The 16,635-nt window shown below is 48.8% G+C and overlaps 5 protein-coding genes across 5 annotated transcripts; 3 read left to right on the top strand and 2 right to left on the bottom strand.

Moving 5' to 3' along the window:
• Nucleotides 1–69: 69 nt before the first annotated feature.
• On the top strand, nucleotides 70–2,527 carry BDV59DRAFT_207944 (Zn(II)2Cys6 transcription factor). The gene is made up of 5 exons (XM_073695107.1): nucleotides 70–228; nucleotides 283–738; nucleotides 799–1,265; nucleotides 1,319–1,937; nucleotides 2,005–2,527. Exons 1-5 carry the CDS (start codon nucleotides 155–157, stop codon nucleotides 2,423–2,425), a joined length of 2,037 nt encoding a protein of 678 aa, XP_073547909.1. The 5' UTR covers nucleotides 70–154; the 3' UTR covers nucleotides 2,426–2,527.
• Nucleotides 2,528–6,048: 3,521 nt separating this feature from the next.
• On the bottom strand, nucleotides 6,049–7,068 carry BDV59DRAFT_202125 (uncharacterized protein; the record flags this gene model as incomplete). Its single annotated transcript, XM_073693969.1, has 1 exon — nucleotides 6,049–7,068. The coding sequence occupies one exon, from the start codon at nucleotides 7,066–7,068 to the stop codon at nucleotides 6,049–6,051; it is 1,020 nt and encodes a 339-aa protein (XP_073547910.1).
• Nucleotides 7,069–9,622: 2,554 nt separating this feature from the next.
• Nucleotides 9,623–11,574, top strand: BDV59DRAFT_193325 (amino acid permease/ SLC12A domain-containing protein; the record flags this gene model as incomplete). The annotated part of the gene is made up of 7 exons (XM_073692204.1): nucleotides 9,623–9,745; nucleotides 9,798–10,041; nucleotides 10,115–10,204; nucleotides 10,252–10,463; nucleotides 10,520–10,994; nucleotides 11,047–11,288; nucleotides 11,344–11,574. 7 exons carry the CDS (start codon nucleotides 9,623–9,625, stop codon nucleotides 11,572–11,574), a joined length of 1,617 nt encoding a protein of 538 aa, XP_073547911.1.
• Nucleotides 11,575–13,396: 1,822 nt separating this feature from the next.
• On the top strand, nucleotides 13,397–14,353 carry BDV59DRAFT_178526 (aspartate/glutamate racemase family protein). Its single transcript, XM_073689787.1, has one exon. It carries the CDS (start codon nucleotides 13,443–13,445, stop codon nucleotides 14,154–14,156), a length of 714 nt encoding a protein of 237 aa, XP_073547912.1. The 5' UTR covers nucleotides 13,397–13,442; the 3' UTR covers nucleotides 14,157–14,353.
• On the bottom strand, nucleotides 14,324–16,463 carry BDV59DRAFT_193326 (Zn(II)2Cys6 transcription factor; the record flags this gene model as incomplete). The annotated part of the gene is made up of 3 exons (XM_073692205.1): nucleotides 14,324–15,253; nucleotides 15,309–16,189; nucleotides 16,241–16,463. The coding sequence occupies 3 exons, from the start codon at nucleotides 16,461–16,463 to the stop codon at nucleotides 14,324–14,326; spliced, it is 2,034 nt and encodes a 677-aa protein (XP_073547913.1).
• Between the last annotated feature and the right edge of the window lie 172 nt (nucleotides 16,464–16,635).

Raw genomic sequence — 16,635 nt, forward strand, 5'->3', positions numbered from 1 at the left:
ATATCCAAATAGCGATAGTGGAACAGGAATCGGCAACCCCGCACTGACTCTCCATCTATTGCCGTCTACCCCAAAAAGTGCGGCGGAGACATGCATCTTGTTTCTTTTTAGCCTTGGCTGTACACTCCGAACCACAATATAGATTCTATTCAGAATGACTCGTAGTCGAAATATCCGTCTCTATCGTGCGTGCCAGCGGTGTCGCCAGCGTAAGCTCAAGTGTGATCCGTCAGTTGGATGATTCCCCTTTTCTTTTCTCCTCACACCAACTAACCGTCCCAGAACCTCCTCCCCAGATGGAACAAGGTCTTCATGTCGACAATGCTCCCGTGCCGGCAGTGAATGTATTCTTGCTGGATCGCGCCGCGGAGGAGACTTTGCCCGGTTTCGGCGTTCACAACGGGGAGTCTCTACAGGTCTCATGGTTGGCCCACCTAACAATCTAGTAGTTCATCCTGACCACTGCGAGACAGAAACTAAGAGAGCATCCGAGGACCCAATTTATGCTGAACTAACAAACCCTGGAGATGCGCTTCAGATCCTGGCGCGGCTTGCGGCGAACGACCTCCAGCTTCCTAATCAACCGCCGGCCCTTGCGGAGAGTGCATCTATAAAGCGAGCATATCCCGAGACTCTGGACTCATTCCACCTTCCTGTGGTCTCACCGACGTTGTCAGAGATGGAAATACTTGTGCTGAGTGTCTTAGGCACAGACAAGGTAGCTCAGCTGTTGCATCGGTATGGCACAATTCCTATTTCCATCATCGTGATCTATCTAATGCTGACCTGACGCGACAGATACGCTATGAACTATCACACTTTTTGTCCTCTTGTCCCAAAACAACTTCTTGCCATGACTGATATGCGCAAACTCGCTGCTGACGAGCCATTCCTGCTTGGGGTGATTCTGATGATTGCGTGCAAAGACGAGGCTGCGTACCACGATATCCATCGACAATGCTGGCAGTATCTAAAACAGTATTTACTGGATATTCTAACTGCCACTCCCTCGACGTTGAACGTCGGGTCAGTGGAGGGTCTGTTGCTGCTTGCCGAGTGGGTTCCGTACTTACAAATCGAGACCTTGCGCTATTCCAGACTCTTTCCTGGAAATGTAAGCGCAATTGAAGACAACATGGCCTGGTCCCTTATTGGCCAAGCTGTACGGCACTCGTACCTCCTGCGTCTGGACAAGGCATCCTTTCGCGAGGCATCTCCTGGGGAGCCACAGGAACTCGAGAATAGAAAGCGCTTGGCGTGGATATGTACGTTCAACCAGAACTGACGCTCTATAAGAAGAAACTAATAGGCGTGGTAGTTGTATATATAGCAGATCGCCAAATTTCTGTCCGAATGGGGCAGTCTTTCTGGTCGCGTGGCCCATCACTGTCAACTCGCTTTACCGCCAGCGACTTTCCAAGTCTATGCCTCAGTGCCGACGCGGAACACAAGTATGCCCACGTGTTACAGGCTAGCATTGAGCTGACCCAATTGCTACATAACGTGCACGACATCTTGTATGCATCCAAAGAGCGAGGGCAGCAGATGGTTCAAAGAGGGGATTACAACCGCTACCTCGACGACTTTCGGTGCTCCCTGTCAGCGTGGCATGGCCGTTGGGATGATTTAGACGCCTCTCCGAAGTTGAATTTCACGCTACGCATTTTTAAGGAGTATGTCCGCTTGTACGCCAATGCCTTCGCCTTCCAGTCGATCCTTTCCAGGGCGGTGCATGAGAATTGCTTCTCCAGCGAGGCACTATCCGGGACCGCTCCAGAACTGAAGCGCACAGCATCGCTGTTTCCTGAAGGCATCATGTCGAGTGCCGAGGGTGTATATGTGTTCGAGGCGATTGATGCGGCACAGAATATCCTCACAATAACCAGTCAGACAAATCCCGAATTGCATATTCGCTATATGCCATTCCGCTTTTACGTGTATGCAGTCTCATACGACAGGAATATGCGCCATCCTGGAAAGTGATTAAGCTAATACTAGAGATAGGTATACAGTATACTCCGCTGTCTTCTTATATAAGGCCTACATCTTCGGGGCTCTAGTACCCGCCGAGCACATCGAAACTACCTCCTTAGTACAGAAATACATCCAAGTACTGGAGGCTGCTGCTACCGATAATTGTCATGTTGCCAGCCGTTTTGCAAGCCTGCTAAGACGCATGTGGATGTCTAATAGGGTATCGACAACTGCCGTGAGTTATATCAATAGCTTGTCAGGCCAGTATGACGGCCCCCAAGACGTCAACCTACCTGAAAGACAGTTTAACCACGACGCTGTCTTTGGAACGCGTCATCAGGAGCCTGTGAGCTTTCCAACGCCAGAATTTAATTTGTTCTGTCCCGAATTCTCGAGCTGGGAGTCTGAACTGGCGAACCTTGGTCTGAGTGTTCCAGAACATTCGCTATAGGAGCAATATGTCATATAAGCCTCATAGCTTTGGAATAGCAACTTGGAGTTGGTTGTGGGACGAGAGCAAGCCATTGGTGCCAAGTTATTCCTAGGTTGCAACAAGATACAACTTCCTCAATGCCAAATGAACCAGCCAAAAGGAATTGAAAAAGGAACCCAGTATATTGTTTGTAAATGACATCGGGATTGGGACTGGCGAAGACACGGAAAAATGAACACCAAGCAAAGTAAAACTTTCTACCCCAGCCGGAGCCATCTATAGCCGCATAAATTGCACCTAACCATAGAATTAACTCAAAATGTGGAAAACGTTGCCAATCAATCCACCGGCCTGTGCCCTACTTATACAATATAGCCTTTCCTTGGGACGACATGAGATGGCTGAAGATACGCAATACACAATGACCCACTGAATCAGTGTCTTCATTCGCGTGGTGCAGAAACCTTTGCATCAGCCGCCCTGTTATCCTCGAAGCAGCGCTCTCATTTTCATTATGTCTATGTAACTGTTCCTCCGCCACGATGATGATCACCAAAATTTATGCTATCACAGCCATTGCCACCATCGGACGGTTCTTATTTATTTGGATTTGATCCGCCTTCGATGTCCGCCATGTGAGTGCGCCGGTAGGAATATCATCAAGTTGATTCTAGTGGATGCAGCCTCCCTACGCACCAATATCGAGCGACAGTGTAAGGTGGAATCACGGCCTCCATGTCTGGAGGCTCCTTCATTGGGGCTTTGGTATCGGGTATCCTGACTGACACCTTTGGCCGGAAAACCGCCATTCAATTGGGATCTATCATATATTATGTCGAAAGACTGAGCCGGACTGAAAGTAGCTGATATCCTGTCTCTACCAGAATTATAGGTAGTCTCTGTTGCGCCTCCTCATCTCCGCGGCGGTACCCAGAAACGAGCCATTACATGGGGCGTTTTGATATATATATATCTATTTTGTTATTGTTAAATCTCTAGACTTTGGGTAAGGTTGTATATTTCCTCAAAGTTGTCGCCTGTGTTGGATGCCACGAGTGCTTTAACGTACATTGGCTGCTTAGCTGAGTCTCCCCGTGGGGGGCTATCGGCAAGCTGGGTGACAATTGCATAACTGGCCCGCCTGAAGTCCGCAGTTTTTGAGCTGCCCTTGCCTGATTGAGCCCATGACATAGAGCTCATGATGGCCACTTTCATGAGAAGAACAAGCACAACCATCATGAATTCGGCCAGATTACAGCATTATCCATCCTGGACCTAACTTCGTTGAGGTTCTGGAACATATATTACTTTTGGATTTTGCCTAAATATTATTTGATTTCGCATGCAACTGCCTGTTCCAAACCATAGAATGAAGACAACCGGGAAATAGGAAGGCTATGATCACAGCTCCCATCTCCCTAGCTGGCGGTATATAAAAGTGTGTCAAGAAACATCCTGATTTCGCACACCACGGGACAGTTTAATCCTTGGCCGAGCGGAATCTTTTCTTGCCCTACTCCTGACAGAGAACTTTGAAGCCTACTGGAATGATCAGGGAACACGTATGAGATGACTGAATCGGTTTATCAGGGATGAATGAGCGGAAATATCACTCGGCCGCCAAGAAAAAGCATACTACCCAAAGCACCAAGTTAGGACCTACCAACAGGAATTTGTCGACTTCGAGTTGACGTATACGGAAGGCGAGATGCTGATCTGTTCTACTCCTTCATTAGCAAGACCAGCACTTGTGCGGTATCGCTTCCAGACAATCTCCTAGAATTGCTACTTGCAAGGGGTATTCCAAAGAAAAATTGCAATGTGTTGCCTCAGCACTAGTAGTTGAGTGGAACTTGAGACATGCATGGCAAGCATTGGGATGGGACGATATCTCCTACAAAGAGGCATACGGCATACCCATTCGATCACACAGCCAAAACAAGAGAAAGTGAAAGTTTCTTCTGACCCCCTGAATCTCCAACGCCACACACATACGTTACAACGCTTATTGTCATGGCACGGAAACCAAGGTGTTTGACGATCGATCTTCCACTGTACTAATCGTCACCACGATTTCTCTGGCGGGTTTTGCGGTGTGTTCACCCCTCATAGCCTTAAAACCTCTTGTGACGGCATTTCTACACGTAGGATCTCTTTCTATATGGCATCGTTAGTTTCCATACTTAGACATGCCACTTGAGACCACCTCTGAGCCTTCACAAATCAGATAATTCCGGTCATCCCCACAGCCTTGGAGACGAGGCTTGGCCTCGATCCTGATAGTCGTACGTCCCCTCATATCTGCCCTTGTGGCTAGTTAACAAGTTATTTTGGGTAAGGTAAACATTGGACATCGGCACTCCTCGCCATCTATGCCGCCGGCTTGTTAGCAGCATCACGTAAGTTTCTCGTATCAGACAGAGGGTGTTGACCATACAAACCTGACCATACCAGCCATATTTGGGTTTCTCGCCGATTATCTAGCGCACGGTCGTCGCCTGCCCCTACTATTTGGTCTGATTGCTTTCGTGGGGGCCACTGCGCTTCTTTGAATTGGCACAAATATTGCACTGTGGGTAGCTGGGCGGTTGTTCCAGGGTATCTCTGCTGCAATCGTGTGGACGGTAGCGATTGCCATGCTAGTTGATACGGTGCCAGAAGGTCGTTGAGGCAAAGCAATGGGCGTTGTTGGGCTCGCAACTAACCTAGGTGATCTGCTGGGACCCCTGTTGGGGGGTGTTCTGTATCAACACTGTGGTTATTACGCGGTATTTGGAGTGTCATCTGCGGTGCTAGGGGTTGATCTCTTTCTGCGTCTAATTATCATTGAGAAGACAGAGGCACAGAAGTGGGTTCACGAGGAAGGCATTCGAATGAATCAACCTTCTGAATCTACCCAGAGTGGCTCCGTTGCGCATCTCACCTTGCCAGCCTTTTCTTACGCTGGTTTGCTCAGGAAGGATGGCAGCCGCGACCTATGGATATTTCGTCACAGCAAGTCTTATAACGGCCTTTGATAGCGTCCTCCCACTGTTTGTGGAGAGAACATTCGGATGGGGACAAACCGGACAGGGACTAATCTTCATTCTTTTTATGCCTGGAACCATGTATTGGTCTAATTCTTGACCGGTTTTCTAACTCCGGTAGATTTTTAGTCGCCGCTGCCTTCCTTCTAATGACTCCATTACTGATTCTCTTCCGATTAGTTACCAACGATAGCAGAGAACGGACTGTTTTACTGTGCGTTTTATTGGTACTTATAGGCGTCTGCATCTCCGTGACTCTGCCACCGCTTCTAACAGAGGCTGCCTATCTGATCGACACCATTCAAAGGGACAACCCCTGTATATTTAGCAAAAATGGGGCGACTGCTCAGGGATATGGCCTTTTGAGCGCCGCCTTTGCGGCGGGGAGTCTGGTCGGGCCAATCTGGGCAGGTATGATCCGTGACAGATACGGCTGGGCGACGATGAACTGGTCTCTCGCCATTCTAACCGGCGTTACTGCCGTAGTAGAATTCTGGTTCCTTGGGGGTATATTACGACTGAGTTAGGTTCGATTGAGGACTAATGTTCACCCTGTAGCTTAGACTTTGTGGTATCCGTGAAACCAGGCGAATCGATTGCCCAACCGCGTGTTTCTCAATAAAAGACAGTCACTTTATCTCCAGTGCTGGGTGCTTCGATCAATTCCTCCAGGCTTCTAACTCGCATATAAGACTCCAGCAACGGATAGCGCGGCTCATTACCGGTATCCTTAACAACACATGTAAAGATTGTGGACCATCGATTGGCACCCGCGTGATAGAAGGCCTGGGAAGCAGCCTCTTCGCGACTTCCGCTTCGCACGACCTGATAAATTGACTGGCCTGTCTCCACATCTCCGGCCATTTCCGGAAGATTCTCAGGACCAGGACTGTAGTAGCGACCGCGGCGGCGTGGACCGTTGATGGCCTGCCGAACAGAGAGATAGACGAGTGAAGGTTCCTCCTCTGCCAGCTTGGACATCCGGGGCTGCAGTGCAGCTGAGGCGGACACCTGTGGGATCCTCAACCCGAGAGGACGGGCATTGGGTTGACGCGCGAATGAAGACGAGGACAAGATATGGAGCGCATGGATGCCTCCCCCTGAGTGAATATCAGCTGGTTTGAAGGAATACCAACTGTCTGTAGCGGCAGTGCATAGTAGCGGGAACCACTGGCGGAAGTCGATATCTGTCGCCGCGTGTGCTGTGACATAGGCTTCCCTGCGGAATGGAGACAGCCAGACGAACTGGTCTTTGCATTCGCTCGAGCAAGTGAGGTCGTGATGCGAGCTCACATTTACTCTGGGGGATACCGGAGAGGGAGAAGAACCGCGACGGACACGAACAGGCGAATGCGAAAGATAGCTGTCAGGGGAGTGCACATACGGCGGGGCCAGAAGGGTACGACCGCGGCGATGGTCATTGGCTGGCCCAAATGCAATATCGTCGATAGGAAGAGGGGGAAGGGGCTGAGGAGGTGCATTGAATCGCCAGAAAGTAGGATGCGGCGGCTCATTCTGCCCAGGTGCCGCATCGTCACCATTGCCTACGCAGTTTGTGACCGCCGACATCGCCAGAGACTCAGCCTCCGGTGGTGGAGGGACAGCCGCGGCGGTAGCGCTGGTGTCGGTACTCATGGAGACAGAGTCAGTATCAGAGTCAGTGTAAGAGTGTGTCGAGGAAATCAGTTCGAAGCTATCATCGGAGGCCAGCGAAGGCATCCTCTTGCTGGTAATTATGGTATATTGGAGAGCAAGGGACGGTGACGTGAGAAGAGAATATTGGTCCGGAGCGGGGTTGAGCCCGCGCTTTAATCACACGAGAAGAGCCCAAGGCTGTCGGCCAGACATGCAGCTGACGCCAATTACGAGGTTGATGCTCTGCTGCAGAGCCTATGACAGCGGGTTGCACAATGAGGCTGCGAGATCAGCATACAGCGGTGACTCTGCGGCTTATGGAGGGAGGCCCCCTACAGCTACAGGCCCAGGTGTCCAATGCATGATGCATCAAACAGGAATCATCGTAGCCTCTCTGCTCACCTGATGATCTTTCAACCACCCGTTTTTCTGCCCAGACGGGTCTCTACGGCATCTTCCTGCATGACCACTCCGGGCCCATCAATAGCTGCTTGCATTTGCCCTCATACATCGAATAGATTGCTGATATCAGTCTTGGTTATAGTCCGCCGGTCCTCCAGAAACTCCTTCTCCGCATGGATAATGTGTGCACCATTCCCAGGAAGTCGCTCCGGTTGGATCTCAAATATGGTGGCTTGCACCTGTTCTCACCTCCAATACAATGAACCCCACCTGAGAATTGACGAATGGGCGCTCCCCTCTTCAAGGTGAGCCTCTGCAGTCATCCACTGTCTCCTCCGTGTCTCCTATGACGGGGAACTTCCGGCCGATAGCTTTAACATAGGGATAGCTTAGTGCGGGAGTAACAGGGAGATGTGGGTTGGAAACTCCCGGCTCCAAGTAGATAGTCAAAACGGTAGAGACTGTCCAATCGGGATGCCAGGACTGTCATGAAATCACCAGGCCATCTGATTCATACACCAGCTGGACCCTGTGCCTGCAATTATGACTAGCGAAGTTGTCACTTACCCATTGGCCCCATGTCGGTTGCAGCCCATCTCTAGGCCCTCGATACAACAGCAATAGGCGCCAATTCCTTGGATCGCTAGTGTTCATTTCCGCAACCGCACACCAAGCTCAACCCGCTGGGCAAGCATAAATTCGAGGGCGTGAAGAAATAAAGAAAGAAACGAGAAAGGTTTGGATGATCCACACCACATGAATTGAGCATAAGAGGCCGCCATTTTCAAAACGCGCCAGCATGTGGAGGTAGAGGAGACACAATAAACATCTCTGGCCCAGTTGGCTCGTCACTACGCAGTATATGCCGACAACAAAAATGTGAATCGACTTGGTAAATCCGGTCGCTGAACTGAATGTATGGAGGTCTAGTCACGGTCCCAGCGTCAAAGAGCCTTCGAACTGAACTGAGGGCACAACTGAACAAGGCTTCTGGGTGGTTTGCTGCAGTCATCAACCTACTTCGGGGGCCTCAATGGAGGTGCTTTGTTGCTGGGCTCGATGCATATCAACAACTTGACGTCGTTTATACGTTGCAAGTGAGAACTTTGGGACATCAGTCAAACCATGATTGTCTATGAGCTCTGTTGAAATCTGGAAATAAAACTCTCTGCTTAGTTCGTAGTGTGCTAAGGACCACATAGTGGAGAGACCCCGCCAAGCCGTGCCAAAGACCCCCGGAGGATTCCCTTTATCCGCACTGGATTTCCGGAGTAATTGAGACCTGCACAGAATGACCTAAGCGAGAAGTCGCAAGGATATCCTGATCCGGTGTCCGACCATTTGATCTGTCCTCAACCGACGTCGAAAATGGGGATATCTGTGATATGTTTCCTTGTCAGGCACCTACTTCAAATAGGACAGAAATTGGAGTACGACGGGGAAACGATCCATGCAAACCAGTCTGCCGGCACGTGCTGGGCAGAGTTTATTTTCGCAGAGGTAGTTGAAAAGCCCTAACCGTAAGAAGCATCCTGGAGAGTAGGAGCTGTCACGGAACAGCATTTTGAAGTAATCCGGGGATCTGCGGATTTGGAGTCCAAGTTAGGAGATAAAAAGCGGCATATAACCTCGGCCCCGGTCCTACATATTAACAATGGCGTCATCCCCATTTTTGGCTAGGTTATCGTGCTTTTACTTCTGGAGAAACTGTAAGAGCACTGCACATAATACGCAGGATTCCTTGTCATAGATGTCGATGTACGCAGACACCCATCCTTTCGCGCCACTACAGCTGAAGGGTCTATTATCATTGCATTGGGAGGCGGGAAATAGGCAGGGCAATCCGAAACTTTCCCTTGGTCTATATCATTCCAAGAGTGGAGTAGCATTCTCTTCCCCCCAGTGGGGGAGCTAGACGATAAGAATAATCCTCTGAGGTCATTCGCATGGCCCGAGCACCTTAATCAGTGTACCACGACGGCACATCAAAAGGGGGCAATTTAAGTAGAGCGGGTCCCGGGGCGATGCTTGCGGAAAGTTATGTTGGCAACACGATTGATTATTCAATTATTTCCGTGAAGTTCATTCGCACGGTATGGAATCTGAAATAAAAAAGACGAGATCAAAGGCCGACAATGGTCCTGAAAAGCCTATGGACTCATCCATCGCGACTGAGACGAAGCCTCCATTGGAGCCTGTTGTAAGCGTCGAAGAAGGTTACAGCAATGACACCTCCGGCGAGTTCCACCGATCGTTCACCCCCAGACAAATCCATGTAGGAACATTGGCTTTTAGTACGCCTCGGTCTCCTGGCTTATAGATTGCAGGTCATCTCCTTGGGGTCCAGCGTAGGAAGTGGCCTATTCATCGCAACTGGCAAAGCCCTGGCGAATGGTGGACCTGGGAACATGATACTCGGATATTTTATGGTTTGTCTCGGCGTCTGGGCCAACCTCAATACATTGGCTGAAATGACAATTGCGTTTCCAACCTCTGGAAACTACATTGATTACGCAGGCCGCTGGATCGATCCAGCGCTGGCCTTCGGTGCAGGGCTAGCAGAATGGCTTGGTAAGTCTCGATTCCCGAGCTCATGGTCCAGACGGCACCTATGTTAGTAGTACTGACAACAACTGCAAAATAGGATGGACGGCCGTCTTTGCGTCCGAAGCCACCTTTTTTGTAATTCTTATCAATTATTGGGCCAAAGAGATGGTACCGGAGGCAGCTTTGCGTATGTACCTTCTGCAGCGTCTCTCGAGGTACTCTAATTCTTGACAGTGACGATTTTCCTTGTTCTATGCCTTGCGGTTTTCTTTCTCCCAAACCAATACTTTGCCTGGCTTCAATATATTGGTTCCTTGGCCAAAGTATTCCTATTCTTCTTCAACGTCATTGTATCGTTGGTTATCATTGGTGGTGCAGGTCCCAGGGGGTCTACAAAGGACGGAAGTACTTGGACCGACTTGCCCGTGTTCAAGAATGGATTTTACGTGAGCTATTTAATAAAAATTTATCCTTACAATAAATTAGTCTGACTAACTTCTAGGGCTTCGCAAACGCGGCCCTTCTCGGTATTTGGGGTACAGGAGATCAAGTCTTCATTGGCGTCATGGCAGGAGAGGCAAAATCGCCCCGTTTCTCCATGGCACACTCTGCAAAAGTGGTGCCAATGCGTGTTGGTATATTTTACCTGGTTTCGGTCGTATTTGTTTCTATACTGGTTCCTTCAGACGACGACCGCCTTCTGGGTGGCTCCGGAGTCGCAGCCTCTCCGTTCGTCATCGCTGTCGACAACGCCGGTATCAAGGGCGTACCTGACGTCATCAACGCTTGCATGATCATCGGAATACTTGCAATTGCCCTAGAATGCATTTACCTCCCGTCCCGTATTCTGCGTACGATGGCTGTCCAGAAGCTAGTGCCGTCGTTCATCGCTCGAGTCGACGATATGGGGCGGCCTAGGTGGGCTTTACTCATCACCGCCGTGCTTGGTGTCACTCTAACCTATATGAGCTTGAGTGGTATGTTTTAAATCATTCAATATCTTGTTGGCAGTTACTTACCATGTTCCAGCAAGTGGAACGGAAGTCCTTAACTGGTTTATCGCTATCACAAGTGCCTCTTTCTTCCTCAATTGGGCCATCATTGCAGTGACATCTCTCCGCTTCCATGCCGCTATACGAGCGCAGAAGTCTCCTGTATTTGTCCAGATATATGCATGGCGATCAAAATGGTGGCCTCTCGCTCCGACAATATCGTTACTTGTTTCCACAATGCTACTGGTGTCTGTGCTCTATGCAGCCATTGATCCTGCGGTATGCTGGTCCTTCCGACATTTGAGCCCTATTTCTAATTAAATTGAGATAATAGGGTTCCTCTTTTACCGTGTACAATTTTTTCTCATACTTTCTCGGGGTTCTTGTCATTGTTGCATGCACGGTGGCTTATAAAGTCATTCTCCGCACAAAATGGCAGGATCTGGCTACGGCCGACTTGGCCACTGGCCATCGACAACTTACGGTAGAGGAGATCCGAGAATTGGATGACTATTACAGTAAGCCGATGTGGCGCAGATTTGGGTCATATGTACAGCTTTGGTAGCTATGCTATTGGAGGGCTTTGTCGTTTCTATGTGATTTGGATATATAATGAAAACCCTGTAGAATGCATGTGGTCCACAGAGTTCCGAATGTGTTGTCAGACTTCTTATAATATGCATATATCCGCGTATGTTGACTTCAACAGAAACACTTTGTCTAATCAAAGATGCAAGTATAACAAGCGGGGAACCGATTCAGCAATCAGAGCGTTGTAGCAGAAATCAACCTCGTCTGGTTTCTAGGGACAACAGCGCCGACAAGAAATGCTTCCTATACTTCTCTGGCTGACCATAACAATCTCCACTTTCGCCTTCTCATATCAAGTTGTGCCATGATAAGAGGGCGGGACATGACTGCACCCCCTCTCAGACCACATGAGAAACATTTGGTGTAGACAATACGATAACAGACCTTCCTTTTCCTCTATGCCCGCACGAATTAGCTAGATAAGCAAGCAACAATCCAGTGATAACCATGCATTCAGGCTCCACATTCCTCAATTGTCAAGCTGCCTATATGACTGACAGATAAGATATGTGGGGTGGCCTAAGAGCGATAAAAGGGAGCTATATTGAGAGTCCCGATTCCAATTGCTGTATTAAAGAATGGCGCTACTATAGTCGGCATTAACGGTTAAGGGTCTCTTTCATAAAACATAATGACCGTGAAGCATCCTGAAATCCAGCGGATCGAACGTACCGATCCTGCTGCAATCATCGAAGCCATCACACGAGATGGTGCTTGTATTATCAAAAACTTTACAAATACTGAGACAGTAAAAAAGGCAAATGAAGACGTCCGACCGTACATCGAGGCCGATAAACCATGGAGAGTTCGCACCCTTGGTGGTTCCAACGCAACTATGGGCAATATTAACATCTCGATAGGGCGATTTGTTTCCACCAGAGACCAGGCGATGTGCGAATCTCGTGGGGAGAAGCAGAACAGTACAAGAGAATTGGCTGATGGACCAGTTAGTGCGCACCCTAACGGCTTACTTCGTGGACAAAACAACATCAAATTTCTACGGTGAGACGAAACATACATATACCAGCGAGGCAATCTGTTCTATTGCAATGATTTTCGATATTGGACCTGGAGCCAAGGCACAACTTCTCCACCGAGACGATAAAAATTTCCATGTTGATCATGAAGACCAAACAACAACAGGCTATCGAATCGGTTCTGATGTGATGATGGCATTTATGATTCCGGGAGTGGAGACGACATACGAGAACGGTGCCACCATTGCAATTCCCGGTAGCCACCTTTTGGGGGCAGAAAGAGCGCCAAAACTCTCTGAAGCTGTTGCAACTGAGCTGGACATTGGAGATTGCTGGGTGATGTTAGGTGGATTGTACCATGCTGGAGGGGCAAATATCACGAAGGCAGAAAGACGTACTGTGCACGGCATGTTTTTTACGCGTAGATACTTTCGGCATGAGGAGAACGCCTACCTGGCAAATTCGGTAGAGGAAGTCTTATCCTGGTCACCGGAAGCCCAGAAGGTGATGGGATACGAGCTGTCAAGCCCTAATATTGGATTCGTGGATTTCAAAACACCTATACAATACTTGCGGCGTGAGGAGGTTGCAGAATTCGGAGACTTTTACCCCTCTCAGGAGCCTGATGGAAAGTAAATGCAAGTTTATGCACATCTTTGCGCATGTTGATCAGAACTATGTATACCTTGTTCGTTGGTTGTAATTTTTCGTTCTTTCCCCTCTCGGCGGAATGTCCGTAAGACCAATGAGTCAGATGTTATAGCGCGGGCTATTTAAATGTCGGGCAACCCTCCTAGTCCTGGATACTTGCACTATTTACTGGATATTTCTTGTTTTTGCCAATATTTTCCCATAACCCTCAAAGATGAAAACTATCGGAATAATTGGCGGTATCGCTTGGCCAAGTACGGCTGCATATTATCGCACGATCAACGAGCTGACCTCCAAACGGATGGGAGGAAACGGTGTGCACTGTGCCAAGCTCGTTATTGTTCAGACAGATCTGGACGAAGTCGAATCCCTCGAGCACACAGGGCAATGGGATAAGGTTGGAGAACTGTTGGGATCGCTAGCGAGCAGACTTCAAGCTGCAGGGGCTGATTTCTTCCTCGTTGCTTGCAATACTGTTCATATTGTCGCGCCGCAGATAGCGGCACATACTACGATTCCGATGTTGCACATTGTTGATGCGACAGCGCAAAAGGTCATCGAAGGCGGACACCGCACTGTCGGGCTTTTGGGCAGTCGGTACACGATGGAAGGAACCTATTTTTCGGGACGTCTAGCCTCTAAGTATGGCTTGGATGTCTTGGTTCCGGACGGGCAACAACAGGAAGAAATCCATACTGCGCTTTTCAACCAGCTAGCAAGGGGTATATTCCTGGATGAGACGAGGTCCCTATTCAAGGGCGTTATAGCCTCTCTTGTTGAGCGTGGAGCCCAGGTAATTATCCTTGGTTGTACTGAGTTTGGCTTGCTGGTTCGGGAGCAGGATAGTTCAGTTCCCATTGTCGACACTGCATTGGCCCATGCAGATGCAGCAGTGCAGCTGGCTATCGGCAATGCAACCAAACCCTGATTAGTGTAGGATATACAAGGTATGAACATTGCCCTAGTCCAGTAAGCCGATGTTCTTGGTCAAGTGGTTAATTGCGGGCTCCAACAATGGTATCATGTCCTTACACGTCAACCTTCAATCTCTGGACCCCATGTGCTACAGAGTTTATAACTTGTTTATTGCTTGGCTCAGAATATTACAAGTCTCCTATTCGATCGCACTATGTCCGGCCATTGTAAAGACGGTCCACCTCCATATCTACCACTACTCCAAATGGATTCTGCAATCGATAATGCCACCTGAAAGGACGGCAAACTAGTTTTCCGGAAGCAGTCCCCAAACCAGCCTCGGAAGTATTCTTGCAGGTCAGGCTGGATAGCTTCGCAGGCAGCAATAAACCCTGGCCATATCATATAGGCGTCCTGCTCCGAGGCCTTGGTACTTTGTAACAATTCTTTAACCTGATTAACTTGGTCTTGTAACACGGTGGCCTCGACATCGTAGAATCGGCGATAGAAGAAAATCAGCAAGGCCTTTTGCATAGCAGTCACCATAGAGGCGCTTGCTGGAAATTCCTGGCCATCTAGTTTTGAATCCCACCCACAGATATGTTTTTCAAGCATCTTTGCGCGGAGCAGAAAATCACGCGGATTCGGACATGGATCACCAGGTCGGCTGTTGATAAGCAAGTCCCGCTCGTTACCAAGTCTCGTAACATGAGAAATGAGGTTTAGAAGTGATTCTGGGATTCCAAATATCTCCGGATACATTGTTAAGTCCCATCGACCAGGATGCTCAAGATGAAGGTCTTGCTGGCCCAGCTGCATTGGTTTGACTTTGGTCATGGAGAAATCTGGGGTATCCGACCACTGGGAGATGCGAAATCTGGATGCTCTTGTCGTAGCCCGTGGGTCAGGGAACACACCCAATTGTTGAAAAGGATCATTTGACATATCGGAGACAATAATGCTTTCATTAATAATACGGAGATAGGCGTAGCAGTGATGCAGGAGGCGGACCTTCCTGGACAAGGTAGGTTTCGTCAGTCCTTTCCGCTTGATAAATTGCTCCGTGACCAAGAGACAGGCGAGCATGGAATCTGCATCTTCTTCGAATACCTAAAACAGGTTCAAATTAGAACTAAAAGTCGCGATGGTGATATCGACAACTTACATTTAAGATGGCAGTCGACAGAAGGGCCATTAAGACATCTTTATACTTGGCAGTTTTATTCGACGCAGAAACTTCCTTTTGAAGACAATACTTCAGATCATGAAGAGCTCGCTTCTTATAATATGCCACTGAGATGCCCATAATCTCCGCCGGAATGACGGAGGGAGTGAGCTGAATATGAGTTGCACTTGTTGCTAGAAGGGTGTATAACAAAGCCGACCGAGCATGACTGGGGAGTCCACCCATTGCCAGCTCCGCCAATGTGTTCATCGCACAAGGAAGTACAATATTATGCCATGGCGACTTTTTATCGGAATTAAGAGGTGCCAATAGAGGGATCACTCGATCTCGGTAGTTGGTTAATAAGGGCCATGACTCCTCGGGCAGAGGTGGTGAATTATTTAACGAGAAATAGAAGGGAGTAGGGTGGACAGAGCAATGAGGACCCTCCTGGAAGTGGATTGTGTCTTGGTTTCCATCCATATCCGTTATGCCATTAGGTGTATTCTCGTCCAAGAAGAGAGAACTTGTGGATGGAATGTTGTCAGAAAAGGAAGCAACACTCTCAATAATGCCGGTCAAAGAGAAGTCCAAGGGAATAGAGTCAAGAAAGTCTGCTGTATCATCTTGAATATTGAATGATTCATCTACCATATCAATGCGGCTCGGAGCCATTGGGGACGATGAATGAGGATCATCAGTCCAAAGGCCCTTAGACCTTGCTGGTCGCACTCGGAAGACACTGAATGGACCGCGAGATAATGAGTAATCATCAGGTTGTACGGCATGGCACTGTTCATCAAGCTCCATGAGTGCCCGATTCGGGTCCATGCCATCGAAAGAATGGACAAGTGAGGCACTCATATACTTTCGTTGGCCCTCTAAAGGTGATTAGTTTTGTCAACAGTAATTGAATACAAATGGTCACAAACCTGTGTACAGTGGACGACGAAAGCGTACCAAATTTGACTCAGCTTCTCCAGCATCTCCTTCCCCTTGGTATACGAAACGTAGCCTAATATCATACCCTGTGCATGTGAGGTTAGACAACTGGCAGACATTACAAATTGGTCGAGTTTCATCGCATTTTGTATGGCGAGACCGACATGTTCCGCAGCCGCCGAGCGATCTATCTCTCCCAGTCTGCGTACTCATATTGCCGAATTCGGTTAATACTCGAGGAACGCAAGCTGGCAAGGGGATGCCCGAATGAATGATGCGCGGTTCCCCGGTGGGGGACAGATGGTACTGAGTACTACGGAGTACGGAGTATCACTGTGCAATAATGTGGGGAATGCAAGATGGATTAGGTAACCGGTTCGCGATA

Source organism: Aspergillus ambiguus (assembly GCF_047715705.1).
Source record: "Aspergillus ambiguus strain CBS 117.58 unplaced genomic scaffold BDV59scaffold_16, whole genome shotgun sequence".
NCBI lineage: Eukaryota > Fungi > Ascomycota > Eurotiomycetes > Eurotiales > Aspergillaceae > Aspergillus > Aspergillus ambiguus.